This window comes from Cupressus sempervirens, chromosome 8 (assembly GCF_028749045.1).
Source record: "Cupressus sempervirens isolate cs-2001-9-10 chromosome 8, ASM2874904v1, whole genome shotgun sequence".
NCBI classification, from domain to species: Eukaryota; Viridiplantae; Streptophyta; class Pinopsida; order Cupressales; family Cupressaceae; genus Cupressus; species Cupressus sempervirens.
The window spans coordinates 216,032,489-216,054,017 of NC_143125.1; the positions used below are offsets into that span (position 1 = coordinate 216,032,489).

Here is a 21,529-nt window from a genome sequence, read left to right on the forward strand (position 1 = left end):
TGTATATATATATATATATATATATATACATATGTGTATATGTATATATATATGTATATATGTATATATATATATATATATATATATATATATATAGTTATAAAACCATTATAATGTATTGAGGATATATTACTTGTGTTATAACTATAACTAATGTAAGATAATATATTAAAGGAACATGTCTCTTCAATAGACATGCCTCTTTATTTCATATATATATATAGTAATTTGGAAAACACATAAAAGAACCATAAGTGCTATTACAAGTTACAATATAGATTAATCGAACCTATTTCACTAGATCATATCAAGCACACTTTCCAATTGGCTACCCTAACATAGCTCCTCCAAGTGCATTTTTGATGGGTTGAAGCCAAGAAAATCTCCTCCAATGCACATTCCTTGTGGCTTTGCCTCCTATTTTCTCTACCTCATCGTGAAAACTCTCAAAAAGTCCATACAATATTTCCAAGCATAAAATTGCTATACAAATATCTAAATTTGAGTGTTGGGTATAAACTCGTGGTCAAATGTTCATTATTTAGTATAATGTTTGTCTAGTTTTCAAAACAGCTTTATTTTTTATCAACCTCTACTTTTTAGTATATGTAATTTTTTAAGAAATAGTGAGAAATTACAAGAGCCAAATTTTTATTTTGAGAATTCACCGTTTAGTTGGATCGAAAATTTGGAATAAAATAGTTCGTAATTAAAAGAACGAATGAGATTGTGATCTCCAATTATGACTGAATGTTCTTTGCCTCAACTAAATACAAAACAGTTGTCTAAGGAAATGAACATGATACTTCAAAGACAATGTGCAAACTGTTTGTCATAATGCCAGTCTGAATAGCACAGTATTTGGAAGCAATAGGGAACAGGGATTTTACAATGAACTGTAAAGCATGATTACCCAGGTACGCAATAAATTCTTTTGAAAGTAAATAACCTCTCCATTTCTTTACAGACTGAATTAAAGCATAAAATTATAAAGCACAAGGATACTTCCTCTTTGCATCATTTAGTTTTTCAAGACAGCCTTGATAGCCAACCCACTGGCATCACACTCCACTTAAAAAACTTTGTTAAAATCAGGTCAAGCAAGAATGGGCTACTCACTTATTTTATGTTTGAGAAATCTAAAACTTTCTTCAGCCTTCCTAGTCCATTCAAATGATTTCGTATTCCCTTTAATAGTCTGAAGAATGGGAGGTACCAAATAACTAAAATTCCTAATAAATTTTCTATAAAAACTTGCCAAGCCATGAAAACACCTTACCTCCATTACACTTTTGAGTGTAAGCCATTCAAATATAGCTTAGACTTCTTCTTTGTCAATCTTTAGCCATCCTTGGACACCTTAAAGCCCAAGTAGATTAGTTATGTCTGCAAAAATACACATCTCTTAAGATTTATCTGCAACTTCTCTTCATGCTGCCTCTGTAATACCTGTCTCAAACATTCCAAGTGCTCCTCTTTGGTCCTACTAAACACCAAAATGTCATCCAAATACACAACCACAAATTTGAAATTTTCCAAGAAATGGTTTTAAAAAATCCTTCTTAAGCCTCTAAATGTGTTGGGTGTGTTAGACAAACCAAAAGGCATAACCAGCCATTCATACAAACCATCACTACTCTTGAAAGTTGTCTTTCATTCATCCCCCGGACCAATTTGCATTCAGTGGTACTCTTCAAGTCTATCTTAGAAAAATGCATAGAACCACTCAGACAATCTATTTGATCTGCTATCCTAGGAATGGGAAACATATTCCTTATAATAATTTTATTAATTGCCCTTGAACCAATACACATATGCCATTCCCTTCCTTTCTTTGGTACAAGTACAGTAGGAAAAACAAGGACTTAGGCTTTCTCTTATCAAAACTTTCTTCAATAGGTCCTCCACTTGCTTCCTCATCTCTTCATTTTCCATGGGTGTCACCCCGAGACTGCCTTGTTTGGAAGGCTAGCACCCGAGATCATACCATATGGTGGTTGATGCTCCTCATAGGAGGCAAATCAGATGCAATGATTTCCAAATATTCATACAAAATATCTTGTACCTCATGAGGATATGTATTAAGTTTTGTGGAAGTAAATACACACTTAGGTTTTGGAACCAAAGCAAATCCTAATTTCTCATTCTTCATGTCTTAAAAAAAATCCTTACCACTAATCAACATTACCATACTTATGTCATTGTTGTTGATGTCCTCATTGTTAAATCTTAAAGTCTAGAAATCAATGAAGATAAACAGCAATAAGAATGAGCCAAAACCGAACCAATAAACATCAGAATTATTCTAGAAAATCCTTCAAGAAGGAAGGGAAAAACCCAACCACACAAGAATGCTATATCTTTATTGATAATGAAATGTTCAATGTGTAAATATCCTCTATCTGATGCAAATATATAACAATAGGAGAGACTCTTCACATTATAACTAAAAGGTCTCTTGAGATTCCTATAACTCCTATAATTAATAATAACTCTTCGAATATACATGCCTCAATGCATGAGAATGACACATGTCATTTACATTTAATATTACAAATTAAACTTACCTATCCTTTTCAGATGAAAGCTGAAGATAATAATAATGGTAATAATGTCCAAATATTGAGAGATAAAGATCTCTATCGTAGCTACAAACTTTAACACTCCCTCATAGCAAGAGAGAGATCTTTAGCTGAACAGCCACATAAAGCTACAACCAAAAAAAAATGTCACTGATAAATTCTGATCATTAGAATTCAAATCATAATTCATGGAGTTACTCAACATGAAAACCTATAACAATTACTCATATTCATAAAATCACTCAACATGAAAAACCTATAACAATTACTCATATTCATGGAATCACTCAACATGAAAAGATTTGTAAGACTCACAGCTAAGCCTTTAATCATGGACTCTCTCAACGTGAACTGTCATGGAATTTCTCAACATGAATTGTCATGGAATCTGTCAACATGACATCCAACTCCCATCACGGAATCTCTCAACATGATGACACCATGGACTCTCTCAACATGATGTACATGGACTCTCTCAACATGATGACATCATGAACTTTCTTAACATGAGGTTCACTATCGCATAGTGAAAGATTTATCATAGCTGATCTTACAAACTCATGTATTCACACAAGAATAAAAATGGCAATAATAAAATAAAGACTTAGTTCCATTTAAGTCTCAAATTTTACAAACACGACAAGCATCACAATTATATATGAGAATGAGGGGAGTCCATAAGCACTCCCTCTTAATTATGAAGCCTCCCTCTGAAGCTAAAATCTCTCTCTAAAAATCATTCCCATCTCATTACTTCTTGTTACACTTGGCAATCAAAAGACATATTAAAACTTGATAAATCAACCATGATAAAATTTAGTAACCATACAATATATGATAAAAATTTATGATCAATGCTTAAAAATAAAATACTTATCTCATTTGTCATAACATGCAATAATCAGAAATACTCGAGGAATAGATCCTTTATGATTGATGTGTACTACCAGTCAAAATTGTTTACATAACATACGAATTACAGTCACAAGAATCAGTCAATCATTCATTGAGCATATATTTTGTAATACAATAATACAGAATAACTCTGATAAGGAGAGTAAGAAAACACGACTACCTTTCCAAATATACAAACTCTGTTTCTAAAATACACAAGAGTCTCAGAATATGATTCTAGATCTTATACAAATCTCATGCAATACTACAGATGATTTGAAACCCAATGATTTCTAAATACCCAAACGTGGGTTGAAAATTCAAATCACAACATATGATACAAAGACCTAACGATAATGGTGAACAATCATAAGTACCACTACCAGCAAGCAAAGAAAATTCAACAGTGCAAAATACACAAAGATGAGATCATCGAACTACTACCCTGAAGAAAGAAAGGAGAGACCCAGACAAAAACACAATCTTTTGCCTTCCAAATACAAGACACGAAGATACAAATTTCTTTTAATAACCAAACAACACTTTCACACCAAATGATATTACAATGGTCAGCGACGGTTACAGAATGTGATGGCAATATAGCTACTATAAAACTATGAACTAGAAGGCAGTCAAATTAAAAGAATTTCCACTACAATATATAGTCATACTAAGATAGAACTAACGGAATATTAACTGTAAAAATGATAAACAACTTGACAGTTACCAAGGTATTAATGTGAGAACCCAGCTTCCAACAAAAATTACAATTAATTCAAGACATGAACCATAAGAATCAATAAATGACAAATATGAAAGAAAATAAAAAATAACTCCAAATGCTGAAATAGAGAACGATTACAATTACCAAGAAAGATAGAGGGAAAATGTCGAAGAAACTTTCTGAATAAACATGCGGGCCACCTCAATGACATAGTAACCACAGTGCTATAACAAAGAAGAACATACGATCAAGACACAGATTGAACATCAATCGCTGTTCATGAACACTCCAAAATGTAAAAGAAGACTTTACATCTCAGCCTTCAGGAGAACGTACAGAGACCAAGAAAAATACATTCGCACCTTCCTGCTAAAATGTCGTTATTGCTTGCTCTGATCATATACCGACTGTGTGTATATGATTCAATCATGCACTCTTGCATATATGCATCCCGAGCATGCACATGGAAGGAAATGAGTGAGATGAATACAAAAGTTACCATAATGTAGAAGAATGATGAAGGGTAAAAACAAACACTACATCAACAAATTGGAAGCACTCAAAGCTCGAACAAGTGTTAGTCGAAAAGGAGATAAGAAAACAGTAAAAATAAACTGCATGCATTTAAGCATCAAAATCACAAAATAACTTGGCTCTGATACCATGTTAAATCTTAAAGTCCAGAAATCAATGAAGATAAACAGCAATAAGAATGAGCCAAAACTAAACCAATAAACATCAAAATTATCCTGGGAAAACCCTTCGAGAAGGAAGCGATAAACCTAGCAACACAACACAAATATATCTTTATTGATAATGAAATGTTTAGCGTGTAATATCTTTTCCTTGATGGAAATATATAACAATAGGAGAGACTCTTCACATTATAAGTGAAAAGTCTCTTGAGATTCCTATAACTCTTTGAATATACATGCCTTAATGCATGAGAATGGCACATGTCATTTACATTTAATATTACAAATTAAACTTAAGTGTCCTTTTCAATTGAAGATAATAATAACGGTAATAACATCCAAATATTGAGAGATAAAGATCTCTATCATAGCTACAAACTTTAACACTCCTCCTATGCCATTATGGGCATCAAAGTATGTTTCATTCCATCCTTCTCTATGGTATTTATGTTTTCCCTTCCATCTTGTTTTGTTTTCAAGCCAAATTGCATGGTCTTCAAGGTAAAACATGGCACACATCCATGGGCATCACACCGCACAGCACATTAGTTTACAACTTCCAATCTGAAAATCAAAATATGTTTGTTCCTTGACTAATAATTGATTCCTTTTTGTAACCATGAAAATTTATATGGAAAGGGATGTTTAGTTCTTGTAAGGCCTAGCTTATCTACCATTTATATATAATGTTGTCTATACTACTACTATCTATGATAAGTTTACAAACTTTGCCTTGTGACTTACATTTGGTTTTGAACAAGGCTCTCCTCTAGACTAGTTCTAAGCACTCCATTTGACGCTTCAACAACACCCTCTTTAGTAGCAACGACTCACACAATTCTAGTTCCTCTTTGACCTGAACAGATGACACCACACTTTCTTGAACAGACTGAACAATATGATTACTTCTTTCATACTTTGTCTGTACTCTTTGAGACAATTCAAAGCATTCCAACTCTTGTCTCTGTATTGATTACACTTGAAACACTTTCCAGAAAACCACCTACCTCTACCTTGAGAACTACCTCTTCCATATGAACTTCCACCTTTGTCTTGATAACCTCCTATATCACGGTTGGCTGCTCCAATGGAACATTCAGTCTCTTCCCCTTCATGATGTTGTTTGTAATGTTCTCGTTATAAAATAAATCATTTATCAAACTATTGTTAATGGGACGATTGATTTAATATATCTCGAACCCCTTTTTGTTTTGTTTTCGTAGTTTGTGTCGTCGTCGGCTATCTTTGTACACCCTCAAAAAGTTTTCCTAACGGGTATTTAAGCACGACTTGTAGGCAATCTTTAGGTATGCGATTTGATTATACTTCTTGTACTGCGAATTCCTGTTGGGATTCTCTGTTGTTCACCATTTCGGAAGTGAAAGATCTTCCCTATTTGGTTTGTTTCAGTTTTTGTGAGATTCAACCCTCACCCTATTCCGTCTCCTATGATACTTCGCTCGGATCTGGCAAATTGGAGTACCATCTCTTGGCAAATATTAATTGAAGGATATTCGTGTTCAAATATCTATTCTTGATTTGTTCAGTCTGATTAATTTGGGATTAATAATTTATGGTGCATAACTATCCTCCTTTCCCCCACCCTTCGCGTCTAGCAACCTTCATTGCAACTCTGTACTGCCACTCTCCCATCCGTACGGCCTCCAAGTTCTTTGTTTTGCATCCAAGTTTACCGTACAGCCTTTACATCTTATTGTACGGCCAGCTCTCTCCCTCTATACCGTACAAATATCTGGGTCTACCGTACAGCCCTTCATTCTGCTGCTACCTCCACCGTACAGCAGTCATCTTCTCCCCACCATATGGCCTAACACAGTCACCCTACCCCACCACCATACGAACAACATCAACCACCATACGGCCTTCCTAGTGCTCGGACTGATACCGTACAGCCTTCCTATACGCTTGGGCTGACATCATACGACCTATACTACCCACCTTACGTCCCAATGTCTTATCCCCGTACATTTCCCTCGTGTTTTTTCACATCAAGGAGTCTCTAATTCTTTTTCTAAGGTGATTACCAATTGGAATCATTACAGTGGTATCAGAGCTTCAATCCTGCCAGCCTGTGAACAGTGAATGAGAGTTTATAGCCGAAAGAGAACACACTCCGTTGATAGAATGGTTGCCGAACCGGAACCCACAGCCACCGAACTCGTAGCACTACTGAGGGAGCTTGCGAGGAATCAAGCATAGATCAATGATACTCAACAACTCGTGGAAGAAACTCTCAAGAAGTTGGCAGACAATAAAATATCTGGTGAACAAAATGGACACAGCGAATTCGGTATCAAGTAAAGCAAACCCTCATCCAGCACGCTCTCGACCTTCCATGCCATCTTTTCCACAACACGGAGGGAAACAACCAACCTTTGAAGAAATGCAAAAGCAGCTGAGGGAAAATTGGAAGAATGCGAGTTCTGAGGAAGATATATCGTACAAAGATTATGTTGATCTAAGAATGAGATATTCAGGGAGCGAAAATAGAGGATATTTTAATGACGATCTCAAAAGGAAGTTAAGTAAATTTGTCTGCATTTGACAGATCCAAATCCATATGTACACAAGCGTGGGTAATGAAGGTCGATACTTACTTCCAACTTAATCCCATGCCAGAAGAAGCAATTAAATTTACAGCATTGCACTTGGAGGGAGTTGTGCATGAATGGTGGCATCACGGCACCATCACACTGGGGCATGACCAAATAAATACTTATGCAAAATTCACTGAGAGATTGATAGATCGATTTGATGGTAAAGACCCGAAACTCAACTTCAAAGATTTGGCACAGCTGAAACAAACTGGATCGGTCGACCAATAGATTGCGAAATTTCAAAAACTCTCTGTTTTGGTCACCAACATTTCTGAAAGAACATGGATAGTGCTCTTCATGGACGGACTGATAGAACCACTGAAAGGTTGGGTAAAGGGGTTCAATCCTACCACCCTGTCGAAGGCCATTAAGAAGGGCACGGAGCATGGCATCATCATCGACATCTTCGCAAAGTTACTCACATTCCAAACCGCTGATATTTTTGAGGAACAAAGATAATAAACCTCCGCCCAAGAAGACGTCGTTGGACAAAGCCACCAAACAGGAGATCCGAAGGAAGAAACTATGTTTCAAATGCAAGGGACCTTGGGAACTTGGCCATAGATGCCTCAGAAAAGGGAAGATCCATTACATCGAGGTCGTGTCCGATGATGAGGACGAACAGGAAGAAATACCCACCAAAAACAACCAACATCACGACAACACCAACATGGTCAGTTTGAACCGTACGGAAAGAATTACAGCATTCGTACGGCGCAAAGGAACTATCGCCCAAGCCGGCAACCCAAGGTGCACGGTGTTTTGTGTACGGGGAACCCTTCAAGGACAAAGGGCTATGGTGATGCGCGATAGCAAAGCCACTCTAAACTTAATAAACTCATCTCTGGTGAAACGAAGAGGTCTACTTACGGAGACGCACGCAGGATTTTAGGTCAAGGTTGTCGGAGGGACTCTTCTGCCTTGCACACACCTTGTTCCTCAACTAAGTATCACAATGGCAAATCACACGGTGACCAAGGATTTCTTCATAGTGGACCTTGATGACATGGAGGTTATTTTGGGCATACAATGGATGGAGACACTTGATGAATACACTTAGAGCTTCAAACGGATGGATTTTACTTTTGTTGTGAATGGGAAGAAGGTTGTTCTCCACGGAATGGAAAATGAGGGACTGAAGGAAGTTTTGTACATCAAATGGAGGCAATTTTTCAGTGTAATGACGTTGCTTGGGCTGCACATTGTTTCGTCTTGGCTGAACCTATAAAAGGGCAACGGACACCTCCCTAGGATGATGATCTCCAGAATATTTTGAGTAAACATGATAAAGTTTTTATAGACGTTCCTCCCGGCATAAAACCTCATCGAGGATTTGAACATACTATCAAGTTGGAAGCAGAAGCCAAGCCGATCATAACCACACCTTACCGCCATCCCAAGAAATTCAAAGATGAGATCGAAAAAATAATTCAGGAACTGCTAGAGAAAAGATGGATCTGTCCCAGTTCTAGCCCTTTCACGTGATCAATGGTATTGGTCAAAAAGAAGGACGGAATGATGCGCATGTGTATGGACTACCATTTGTTGAACCAAAAAAAAACTAAAGAATAGATATCCCATTCCAAGGATAGATGAGTTGTTGGATGAATTGCATGGCGCAATCTACTTTTCGAAAATAGATCTTCGTTCCGGATACCATCAGATCCGCATGAGGGAGGAAGACATGGAAAAGACGGCCTTTTGTTGTCACTACGGGCATTATGAGTTCTTGATCATGCCATTTAGATTAACAAATGCACTTGCTACATTCCAATCATGCATGAATTGCATGTTCAACAAACAATTACATAAGTACTTATTGGTATTTTTTGATGATCTTATCTATAGCAGGACATGGGAGGACCACCTAAAGCATCTGGATAAAGTCCTAAGGATCACAAAGGAGCAATCTTTGTTCACCAAACAATCCAAGTTTGAATTTGGTATGACAAAAATATTGTACCTGGGGCATGTCTTCAGTAAACATGGAGTTCAAGTTCATCAGGAGAAGATTTAGGCTATCCTCGATTGGCCTCCCCCAAAATTACTCATGGATTTGCGAGGGTTTTTCGAACTATGCAATTATTTTTACCGGAGGTTCGTTAAAGGATTCTCTCAGCTCAACACACCCTTAACAGATCTGACAAGAAAGGGGTCTTTCCAGTGGAATGAAAGGCACAACTAACTTTTGATAAGCGGAAGAAGCAATGAGCACTTGTCCTGTACTCGCATTACCAAATTTCACTCGACCGTTTATTTTGGAGTGCGATGCATCCGGATAAGGCATTAGCATGGTAGTGATGCAAGATAGACACCCCATAGCTTATGAAAGCAAGAAGCTTACGGAATGCTTATATTCCATCTATGACAAAGAGATATTGGCCATTGTACACGCACTAACCAAATTTCGGCAGTATCTGGTGGGTGCCAAGTTTGTCGTTCGTATGGATCATAATAGTTTAAGATATTTTATGAAGAAATGAGACTTAAACGAGAGGCAACAAAAATGAGTAAGAAAGGTTCAAGCTTTTGATTTTGACATTGAATATGTGAAAGGAAAAAACAATGTGGTTGCAAATGCCTTATCCAGGAAACCCGCCATCTACTCACTAAACCAGATTTCAACTGATTGGAAGGAACATTTATTGGTAGAATATTCCAAAAATACATTTGCCTATGAGCTAATGGATGGCAACACCCAGGATGATCGATACAAAGTGGTGGATGACATCATTTACTATAAGAGTCGGATATTCTTAGTGCCGAAATCCAAATTGAAGCTAGAAAATCTTGAAGGAGGTACGCAGCTCACCATTAGCAGGACACTCGGGCTTCCTCAAAACTTATAGAAGTCTTAAGGAGAGGTTTTAATGGAAAAGACTTAAAGGAGACGTATTCTAGTACGTAAGAGAATGTGCAGTTTGCCAACAGAACAAATCCAAACATACTCTACCTGTCAGGTTACTGCAACCTCTGCCAATTCCAGAGCATAAGTGGGAAAGTATCTTGATGGATTTTATAACAGGACTTCCCAAGGTGAACGGAAAAGATTGTATCTTCGTGGTGGTTAACAGATTGACAAAGTATGCACATTTCTTCACCATCCCCTCAAATTTTCAGGCTGCTCAAGTTGTAGATTTGTTTTTAGAGAAGTCTTCTGTCTACACGGGTTACCCCGAAACATTGTCAGTGATCGGGATGGGCGATTCATCAGTGGTTTTTGGACAAAATTGTTTCGGTTGGCAGGGACAGAATTGTTTCAATTGGCAGGGACAGAATTGTTTCGATTGGCAGGAATAGAATTGTCACCAAGTACTAGCTACCACCCTCAGACAGAGGGACAAATGGAGATTGTGAACAAGTGGCTCGAAGGTTACCTTCAGAACTACGTTTCGACACAACGACGGGCATGGGTCAAATGGATACACCTAGGAGAATATTGTTACAATACCACGTATCACATGTTCATCAAAATGACACCATTCAAAGCTCTGTACACGTACAAACCCCTCTCCTTCATTGACATAGTACTGAGTGACAGTCACACACCAAGGGCGAGAGACTGGCTTCAGGAGGGATAGGACATCCTAGGATACTTGAAGGAAAACTTACAATAGGCACAGAATCAACAAAAGATGTACGCCAATAAACACCAAATGGAGAGGAGTTTCCAAGTAGGGGACTTGGTTTATCTCAGGCTCCATCCATATCGACAATCCTCATTGAAGGAAAAGGGAAAAGAAAAATTGAAGCTATGATTTTATGGCCCCTATCACGTAGTTTGTTGCATTGGTGAAGTCGCTTATGCGCTGGAACTTCTGAAGGGAAGTCGTATTCATAACGTCTTTCATGTTTCATGCATGAAGAAGGCCATGGGGCAGAACGTCACAGTAGCCACAAACCTTCCACCACTCGATGAAGAAAGAAAGCTCATATTGGAACTAGTCGAGATCATTGAAGTACGTGAGAAGACCTTGCGGAACCACACAATGAAGGAATATTTTGTGTTAGAAGCACTTGCCATTGGACGATACGACGTGGGAGGGCAAGCACATTCTCCGGCACCCAACATTGCATTTGCTTGAGGACAAGCAAAATTTGGGATGGGAGGACTGTAATGTTCCCGTTATAAAATAAATTATTTATCAAACTATTATTAATGGGCCGATTGATTTAATATATCTCAGACCCTTTTTTTTTGTTTTCGTAGTTTGTGTTGCTGTCAGCTATCTTTGTACATCCTTGGAAAGTTTTCCCGACGGGTATTTAAACACAGCTTATAGGTAGTCTTTAGGTATGCAATTTGATTATACTTCTTGTACTGCGAATTCTTGTTGGGATTCTCTGTTGTTCGCCATTTCAGAAGTGAAAGATTTTCCCTATTTGGCTTGTTTCCAATTTCAATGGGATTCAACCCTCACCCTATTCCATCGCCTGCAATACTTCGCTCTGATCTGGCAAATCAGAGCACCATCTCTTGGCAAATATTAATTGAAGGATATTCGTGTTCAAATATCTATTATCTATTCTTGATTGGTTCTGTCTAATTAATTTGGGATTAATAGTTTACGGTGCATAGCTATCCTACTTTCCCCCACCCTCCGCGTCTAGCAACCTTCATTGCAACTCTATAATGTCACTCTACCATCTGTACGGCCTCCAAGTTCATTGTTTTGCATGCAAGCTTACCGTACGGCCTTCACATCTTATTGTACGACCAGCTCTCTCCTATACCGTACGGATATCTCGGTCTACCATACGGCCCTTCATTCTCCTGTTACCTCCACCGTACGGCAATCATCTTCTCCCCACCGTACGGACTAACACAATCACCCTACCCCACCACCGTACAGATAATATCAACCACCATACAGCCTTCCTGGTGCTCGGACCGATACCGTACAGCCTTCCTATAAGCTTGAGTTGACACCTTACAACCTGTCCTACCCCATCGTACGGCCCAGTGTCTTATCCCCATACATTTCCCTCACGTTTTTTTTCACCTCCAAGATTCTCGGATTATTTTTCTAAGGTGATTACCTATTGGAATCATTACATTGTTGTCCTCCACCAGATTAATGTCTTGTTCCTCTAGTACTATCCAAAGCATCATCGAGGTGAAGTAGGGCTTCCCTCTCTCTCCCACCTTATTTAGCATATACATTGACAAGCTCGAGGACTTCCTTTGTGATTTCTCTCTCCTTGAGGATGGTTCATATTTGCAGCATGTTCTGATCTATATTCTACAGTTTGTGGATGATGTGGTTCTTATGGCCTCCACCTCGAAGGGTCTCCAACGGCTTCTCGATGGTTTGACTTCCTTTTGCGACTTGCGGTAGTTGTTTGTGAACCTAGGCAAGACATGGGCGATGGTCTTCAACTGCTTGAAGACCTCCCATCTCCATTCTATTTTCATGGCGAGGAGATTGAGATTGCATCCTCCTACACTACCTGGGGGTCAAGTTCTCAGGACCCCATTTTAGTATGAGACTTGTCATGCAACCCCACGTTGATAAGCGATTGGGTTCCTTGGCTATGCTGGAGAGACAGTGCTTTAGACACCATGTCCAAGATGTCTCTTTTGGACTCCTTAATCAAGCCAATAGTGCTTTATGGCTTCTATTGTTTGGGGACCCTCTCTCCTAGAGTTGGATTGGGCCGCAATTAAGAGAGTCTAGATCTTGCTTCTTCGATGCCTCATCGGGTGGCATCAGTCTACTCCTCACAATGTCACTTTTGTCAAGTTTGGGACACATCCCTTCAAGCTCGGGGCTATCTTTGATCTAGTTTGGTTATTTTGGGGATTTTCTAACTCAATCAAGGGTTGTTGCAAATACTCTTATCTAGCCTATTGCTCTTATGAGGTGATTGCAGGTTTTGATTCCACTAGGAAGGCCTGTTGTTGGTACACCTTGGCTTCTTCCTTGTTGGTTCGATATGTATTGAGATTGATCGTCTTCCTCCCTTCCAATTTTCCCTGGATGACCCCACTAACCTCCTTCCTTTCCAGCAAGAGTTTAATAAGCATGTCAAACTCGACATTTACAAACAATGCATTATCAAAAACATGGAGTAACCCCCAGGGGGGCTCTGTCCAAGGATGATGTTTTATGTTGAGAACTATATGGATATCCAGGATGGGTTTATCATACACTTTCATTACCTCACTCATTGTTGGGCCCATGCCCTTTCCATCTCTTTAGGTTCTTTCAAAGGGGACTGCCACGGGCTCTGTATTTAGAAATACCACCAAATTGACAAAGAGGATCGAACTCGTTGCGTCTAGTCTTTAGGGGAAGTGGAAACTAAGACAGACTTTATTTCCCACAGCCCCATCTACTGCAAGATCAAAGGGAAGTTCTACTACCTGTTTTGACAGTGCAGGTGCTTTTCCTTCTTTTCCTACTACATCTAGGATGCCACGCGCCTTCGAGATCACACCTTGCAACTCTAGACCACATCGACATATGCATCGGATCAGCTTATCACCTCCTGTACGGCGTGTCTCCGTTGTGGGGCACAAAGCGATCACTTGACCCTCCTTTCGGGCACAACATATATGTATGACCTCGTGACAACTACATCTAGCAGTGACACACCACCTCCAGAGCCTCATGGAGACTACCCAAGGCCCACTCTTGCCCTATACCTTATCCTTCAATTTTGGACTACTTTTCGTCAACTTAGAGAGCATTGTTATTGTTGCTCTTTGTCGGTTCTTTTGAGTTCTTACTCGTTTCTTTGTTGTTTGCTCTTTCCTTGGGCTTTTCCTCTCTTCCTAACTTTTCTTCTGTTGCCTTTTCTCTTCTGGGTTCTTTGATTAGACCGATAGTACTCTGTGAGTCTATGGTGTGGGGGGGCCTCCTTGCATAAGACTAATTGGGCCTCGCTTGAGTGGGCTCAAACGCTCTTTCTTTAGTGCATTATCCATTGTTGGTAGACAACTCCACAAAGTATTGTCCAGGCCAAGTTTGGAGTCCATCCTTTCAGACTTGGTACTATGTTTGATTTAATTTGGTTCCTACATTGTCTGCAGTGTTTCACGCATTCCTCAAAGGATTGCCACAAGTATACCTACCTTGCATGTTGTTCCTCAATATTGTGCAATCAAAACCCAATGGGGAGGTCTCACGATTGGTTTACTCAAGCCTCAACTCTTCTAAGGTTGGTTGGGATTGACGTCATCTCCCTCCTTACCAATACTCTGATGCCCTATCACCTCTATCACCTCCTCGTCAAGAGCTAAAATAACACATTAGGATGGATATTTATAATACATTCTAATTTACTTGGGTCAACCTTCGGGCGGTCTAAGTCCAAGAATGGCCTTCCATATTAAGCATTTTTTGGAGATTTAGGACATTTATAATAAGTTCTCATTTACTTGGGTCGACCTTCAGGGGGTCTAAGTCCAAGAATGGCCTTCTATGTTGAGCATTTTTTGGAGATTTAGGACAGGATCATTGTTCTCCCCTCCTATCTTTCCCGTAGTTGGTCTCATGCACTCTATATCATCCTTGGGTCCTTCAAAGTTCGTTTCCATTGGCTCCGTATCAAGTCCAACCATCACTTACAGAGAGAGGATAGAATCTGTCATCTGTGTAATTTGGGGGTTGTCAAGACCAAGGCTCATTTTATTTTCAGTTGCCCTATATACTATGAGATCAGAGGGAGGTTTCACTATTTATTCAAAGAGACCTAGTCTCTCCCCTCCTTCTTCAAGTATACACTGATCAGAGGTGCCTTGTTCTCTACCTTTAGAAGGCTTTAAGGCTTTGGGACCACTATTTCCAAAAGCGCTTCCACATTGGACCACACCGGGATCAATTTATGATATATTTCTACACTATGGTTTCCCCAATTTAGAGAACCAAGTGGTCTCTCAATTCTCCTTCTAGGAATCCCCGTGTTGTGCACCCTCTCATGTCCTCATTACAATTATGACCCTCCTCCAAACACCCCAAAGGTTATTAGCAACGGCTTGGGGTCTCTTTCTACCATAAGGCTTATCCTACAATTCTGAACTTCTTCCTGATTATTCAGGACAGCTAGTGGGGTGGTTCGGCTTCTCTTCTCAATTCGTCATTTTGGTTCCTTTCTTGTTGTTTTGGTTTTTGTTTTGTTCCTTTCCCTAGTCACCGTTTGGTGGGCTTGTTGCTGACTTTTCCTTTGCCATACTATTGTAGTCCCTTGGACCCGTTCTTTGGTCTTTCATTGGACATTAATAAATTTATCTTATCTTATCTGCCTTTAAGGAAACTCAATTAGCCTCCTCAAGGCTTTTACAAAACTCAAGGCTTAGCTCATCTTAAAAGACTATAGTTCATATTGTTCATATATCTAGTTGTTTTCTCCATATTTTCCTCATTATGGCCAAATCGAATCACTATATATAAATCGAATCACTGTATATAGAGTTATTTGGTGTATTCTTTGATTGTCATGTCTTTTGTTTCAAATTCTATAATCTTCTAAAGAAGCTCAATTCATAATCTCTAGGAAGGAACTTGGCCTTCAACTTTGCCACCACACAATCCCACTACTTGATATTCTCCATATTCTTCTTCCATCTCTCCTCTTGGACAAAAATTCCACCACATTACTGTGTGAACTCTCAACCTCGTAGAAGAAAACTTCACTTTCTTCTCTTCTGTGACTCCTTCAAATTCAAAATAGTGATCAACTTCATGAATCTAGTCTAGAAGTTACTCTCTATTAAGACTTTCGGAATACATAGAAATTTCTACCTTAGGTTTGGATCCCACACTCGTAATTGCTCTTATTAACCTCTCCTCTTATGCTTGTAGTTCTATCATCACCCCATCATTGATTTAGGTTTCCTCTTGCTCTTTTACATCACTTGGTTCATTAGTCACCAAACCTCGTAATTGGGCTCTCTCTATGGCATCCAATATTTCCATTATGTTATGCATCGTCTCAAACATGCCCTCTTCTTGGCCTCTTCCTTGGACTTCTCCTCTACACATTCTCCTTGGAGGCAATCTAGCATACTCAATCTTTCAAGATTTAGTACCAATCTGATCGCATGCCTTGTTGATCAATAAAAATAGTTACCTTCACAAAGATATCAATGACAGGAAAAACGAAACAAGTATGGAAGTTTCAAGACATTTAAACAAACCAATTCAATCAATATTTATTTCCAAATCATGATTTCAAGTGACATGAAGAATAGAATTCAAATCATAATTTCTACAGTACTGAACATAACATCAATTTCATGCAATTACCATTTTGTAACATACATGTGTTCCATAAAAGTATGACACTCTACTATCATTCAGCCTATAATGATCGACCTGACTTTGCATTAATAAAATTAATACGATGCAAACTCTATAGACTTCCCCTGTTTTGTTAGGGCACTATCACACTTGCTTCTCTATGTGTATTAAATCCTTTTCTAGACCAAACCCCTTCTCCAACAATCTTTCCCTACAAATAGCTTTCTCTTTGACTCACCCAAATGTCAACAGCCCAACAATCTAGCTGGTGGTTCTCTCATTGTTGGTTCAGTTGTTCTTGCTCTCCTATCTTTGTGGCAACAAGAGACTATAACTGTAAGTTACCTCCAAATACACATCCATACTTAGCGATTAAGCATAGTAAAAAGGCTTTATTACAATGAGAAAATTTGAAGAAGCAACTACTTATAAAAGACAAAACAAATGTAAAAAAAGCAGAAAATTATGCCCTACATCATATGTCAAAGAACTTGATATGATAGCTGAAAGAGGCTTGCATGGAGATATTCAATGCTAAGGCAAGAAGGTATTAGTGTGTTGTGTAACTAAGACTGGCAAGCAATAGTCGATAATTTGCGTTGATGCTCAAACTGAAGTTGGTGCTTCAACTGAATAGAGTTGGTTCTTAGAGGGTTGGTGCTCACTTATGTAAACTAGATTCGTACCCATTTCATTAACAAAAGCTATAGATGTGTCATGTGTTTTTACCCGGAAAGAATTTCCATGTGAAACTTGATGTTCTCCTTGTTGGTGCTTGCTCTCTCTATTTTATTTTTTCTTTTATAGGGTTTCATGTGAATAAAAGTTTAAAATACTGATTCACACCCCACCCCACTCAATAATTTATGTGTGTTCTTCATTATTGGCCCTTTGCTCTCAAAAGGTGAGCTCAAAATGAATGTGCCTCAACCAAGTGAACTGGGTATAGCTTTGCTAGTCATTTAGATGGTAGCAACTTTGACACTTATATTTATCAGCACATTTTATCAAAGGTACAGTTTCGAGCAAACTATATGGGAGAACGCCCATGCATTATTGTTGTGAGGTAGGGGCAAGGAGGCTATCAAGACCAAGAAGAAAAATGTTGAGCAATTGTACATACCAATATGTGAGATCTATTGATGACAAATTATATCTACAAATGCCTTGCTGCCTACATGTTGGATACTATCTTAGTCTAATGTTGCTTTACTATGAATCCTATAGAGATGATGCATACGTGACAAAAGGGTCTCTTCAACTGCACAAAGTATTTCTCCTTAATTTAAAGAATCAATAAGCAACTATTGCAAAGGTTTCCCTCATATAACAATGTAGAGGGATTTTTTTCCAATTATAATATTATAGACAAAAGAGTTGAAACTTTTTTCTTTTTCTCACTATGAAAATTAAAAGTCTGAATATATTGTAGATTCTAATAGATCACAGTTGATAGATTTTTTATAAAATTTAGTCTATATTAATGCAATACTGCAACGTTTCTAGCAGAATAAAGCCAATTGATGGTGATGAACATATTGAACTAACCACGAATCCCATATGCTTAAGAGTTTTCTTGGAATGCATTTACACACTCACCCACACACTTCAAAAAGCGTAATCATTTGAAAGTGCCTAACTGATTTGGTGTTCATTCACCACAACCTCTACATTCAACTTAAAAAAAGTTGAGGTCGAAAAAGAAGCTGCAATCCTAATTCTAATTATTGTAATTCTTGCAACTTGTAAACAAGTCATTTTGAATTTGTTTTATGACGTGCATACTTTTTTTCATGTGCCACAAACTATCCATTTAATTTAATTGTATCAATGGCATCAGGGACAGCCAACCAATTGAACTTGACAAGATTGATCCAAGTTTAAAACAGAATATAAATGATGATGAACCATTGCTTGATGATGACCTGGCTATCTTGAACAAGGTGTATGAAAAAAATATGATCAATTAATTGAAAGCAAGTCTAAACCTTGGAGCTTCAACATATGAATTGTAGTGGCTATGCCCAAAGGCCTCCTCTCTATTTTGCTACTTTTTAAGTTGAAATTGTATTTTTTTTAATTTGTACATGGTTTCCAGGTTCAAACTTTGAACTTTGAGGGAAAAAATGAGTGGAACAATATACAATACATTTTAATTAGCAACCTCAAAATTAACAAACAATGTCATTTCTTGTTTCATTTTTCGTCTCTATGAAATTTATTTAGCATTAAATTTTTTTAATGGAGTTTTTTCTCTATTTTATCAATGTTTCAGTTTTCACCCCAATTTTCCCAAAACAATTGAAATACTTTTTATCTTTTATCTTGAGAAATATTGTTTTACTATGACTCAACCTCTACTTCTTGCAATTTACACACCTAAAAAAACTTTCTTCCCAAAGATGTCTTCATAGAGTTTATCAATTTCATTGTTGGTTTATCTTGGTTGGCTCTTGGAGTGAAACATGGTCCACTGAAGCCACATCCTCACATTTAAGCCACACATCTTCGAGATTCTTTATTTCCAGCATGCCTTCCCTGGATCCATTTATCGAATTTCAACAAAGTTCAAAAGATATATAAGCAAACACCTTACAGTTTTTTTGTTCCAAGGATTTATTTCAGTGGTTGTTTGTTTCACCATGAAGTTTGCATTAATTAGGTTCTTGAAATGAATCATGTACCATCAAAGTTTAAACACCATGGATTGAATATCACATCTTGCAAATTATTTGCTCCCAGAATATATGGAAAGCATTCGTCTATGTGTTTCTTGTGTCATTATTGCAGGTTGATTTCATGAAACAATCGTTGTAGCAACAATGAAGACTTGACTGGCATCTCCAGAAAAGCGGGACAAATGTGCAAAGATTCTTAACTATTCACACAATATTTATCCCGGGCCATAATGTGACAGAATTGTGCCCTCTAAATTATACCTCCACTAGAACTTTTTGGTTCCTATAAATGATTAGAACTTAAGCATAAGCTGAATTCAAAAAGGTGTTGAAGAAAACAGATTATGCCCTTTAAACCACCAAAATCCTGCAGCTTTTTGTTTCCTACAAATTTTTAGGACTCAACCATGACCTGAACCGCAAAAGATCCTGAAAAAAGATTTATGCGCAATATAACTAACTATTAAAAAATAAAGAACATCTCCAAAGATAAAGAACCCTCACCTAACCCTTTATTTGATGAATTTTTACCAAGAATTCCCCTTAATGACGTTAAAAGCTAAAATCCGTTTCCTGTACTTGTAATTCCCATGACTAGCTTGTAATTTTTCCAATCCCTAATTGCTTGCTACTCAAAAAAATGTTGAACTCTGAGCCTCTAGTAAATGAAAAGCAGATTACTCGATACATAGTTCCTACAGACAAATTTGACGTCAACAATGTTTAAAAGTTTAAGACCAACACTCTTTTCCCCTCATCAACACGTACTAATCGCTCTTTGATCTGCGCGCTATAGTATTTACTCATTCTTTTCGACATAATTTTAGTTTCTTGACAAACTCTCAAAGAACTTCCTCTGGTTCATTCTGCTTTTCTAAGATCAAATAAATTGAAAAGCACCTTGTCGGAGGTTGACTGATGACTGAATGGGGCGGGATGAAACTGACTCGCTGAAAAAGGATGCTACGAACCGGGTAGGAGCGCGAGCCATGGAAAATGCTAACCAAAGGGTACTCGATCCTGGACCTCTCCGCTCCTGCTGACTACACTTTCAATTTAAAATTTGAAACGGGAGGTGCTCAACGACATCAATTTAGATCTCATTAGAATTGGATAAGATGTGGGCGTGCACTTGGGTTTTGGTTTCTACTTATGCTAAGGGCCTGTTTGGTTGGTGGAATATAAATTAAGCATTGGCATTCGGAATGTTGGTTTTGGGATTCTAGAATTCAGAATCTAGTTTATGATTAAGGAATTCAATTTGGGACCGTTTGGTTGACCAAGAATTCATTATGAGATTACAGATTTCCTTTGTTTGGTTGCACATTGTGGAATTGGAATACCAACTAGAATAAACGTTATTCATTGATTAGTCATTTTTCCCAACTTAAAATAAGCTTGTCATATGCAAGAACAATATGCATGATGTAATTAATCTTTTTAAACTCAGTGATTCTTTGTTTACTCTAGATTTTTTAATTCTAAAGATGTCTTAGCACCAACTATATAAAATAATAGTAATAATATTGTTATTGCTTTATAAAAAACTGTAACAAACACATGTTAGGTCATCTGAGATTCCAATGGAGTAACACTTTCCAGGCAGCAATGGAATGGTTGAATAGTCCGCACTCTGATTTGATTGGGTCAGTTGGAACTGAGATTTTGTACATTAAAGCAAGGATCTTGTATATTTAGTTCAAACATGAAGAAATTTCTACATGAAAGGCAAAGGCAGATGATCACTATGTGTTAATTCAGGTCAAGCAATGTTTAAAAGAATGGAGGTGTCACTAAAGCAGAATTTGCAGAAGATCACAGCTCAGCACTTGCACGAGATTGAAATAGCACTTAAACAGATTGCTTCTCTGGCCAAGAAAAACAATCGCCTCGTGCGAGAAAGGGACGATGCAATCAAAAAGCTTCAAAGTTGCTTGGAGTTGGGTATGCGAATCAAACCCTCAACCTCCTCATTAGATAATCTTCTCTTCTATATTAGTGAAATAAGTTTCATCTGTTTCCCTCAAGAATCTCTTAAACAACGGCAATAAGCAGAGTAAATATGTGCACAGGTGACAATGGTGAAAAATTCT

General features: G+C 37.9%; 1 protein-coding gene across 4 annotated transcripts in view; it reads right to left on the minus strand.

Moving 5' to 3' along the window:
• Positions 1–20,592, minus strand: part of MAP1D (methionine aminopeptidase 1D) — a 294,689-nt gene extending 274,097 nt beyond the window's left edge. Inside the window, exon 1 of one of the 4 annotated variants that reach the window (XM_089797260.1) lies at positions 20,337–20,592. In XM_089797260.1, coding sequence (XP_089653386.1) covers positions 20,337–20,427 — 91 coding nt within the window. In that variant the 5' untranslated portion in view covers positions 20,428–20,592. The remainder of the gene's footprint in view (positions 1–20,336) is intronic. The other 3 variants (XM_089797259.1, XM_089797261.1, XM_089797258.1) reach the window with 3 other exon arrangements.
• Between the last annotated feature and the right edge of the window lie 937 nt (positions 20,593–21,529).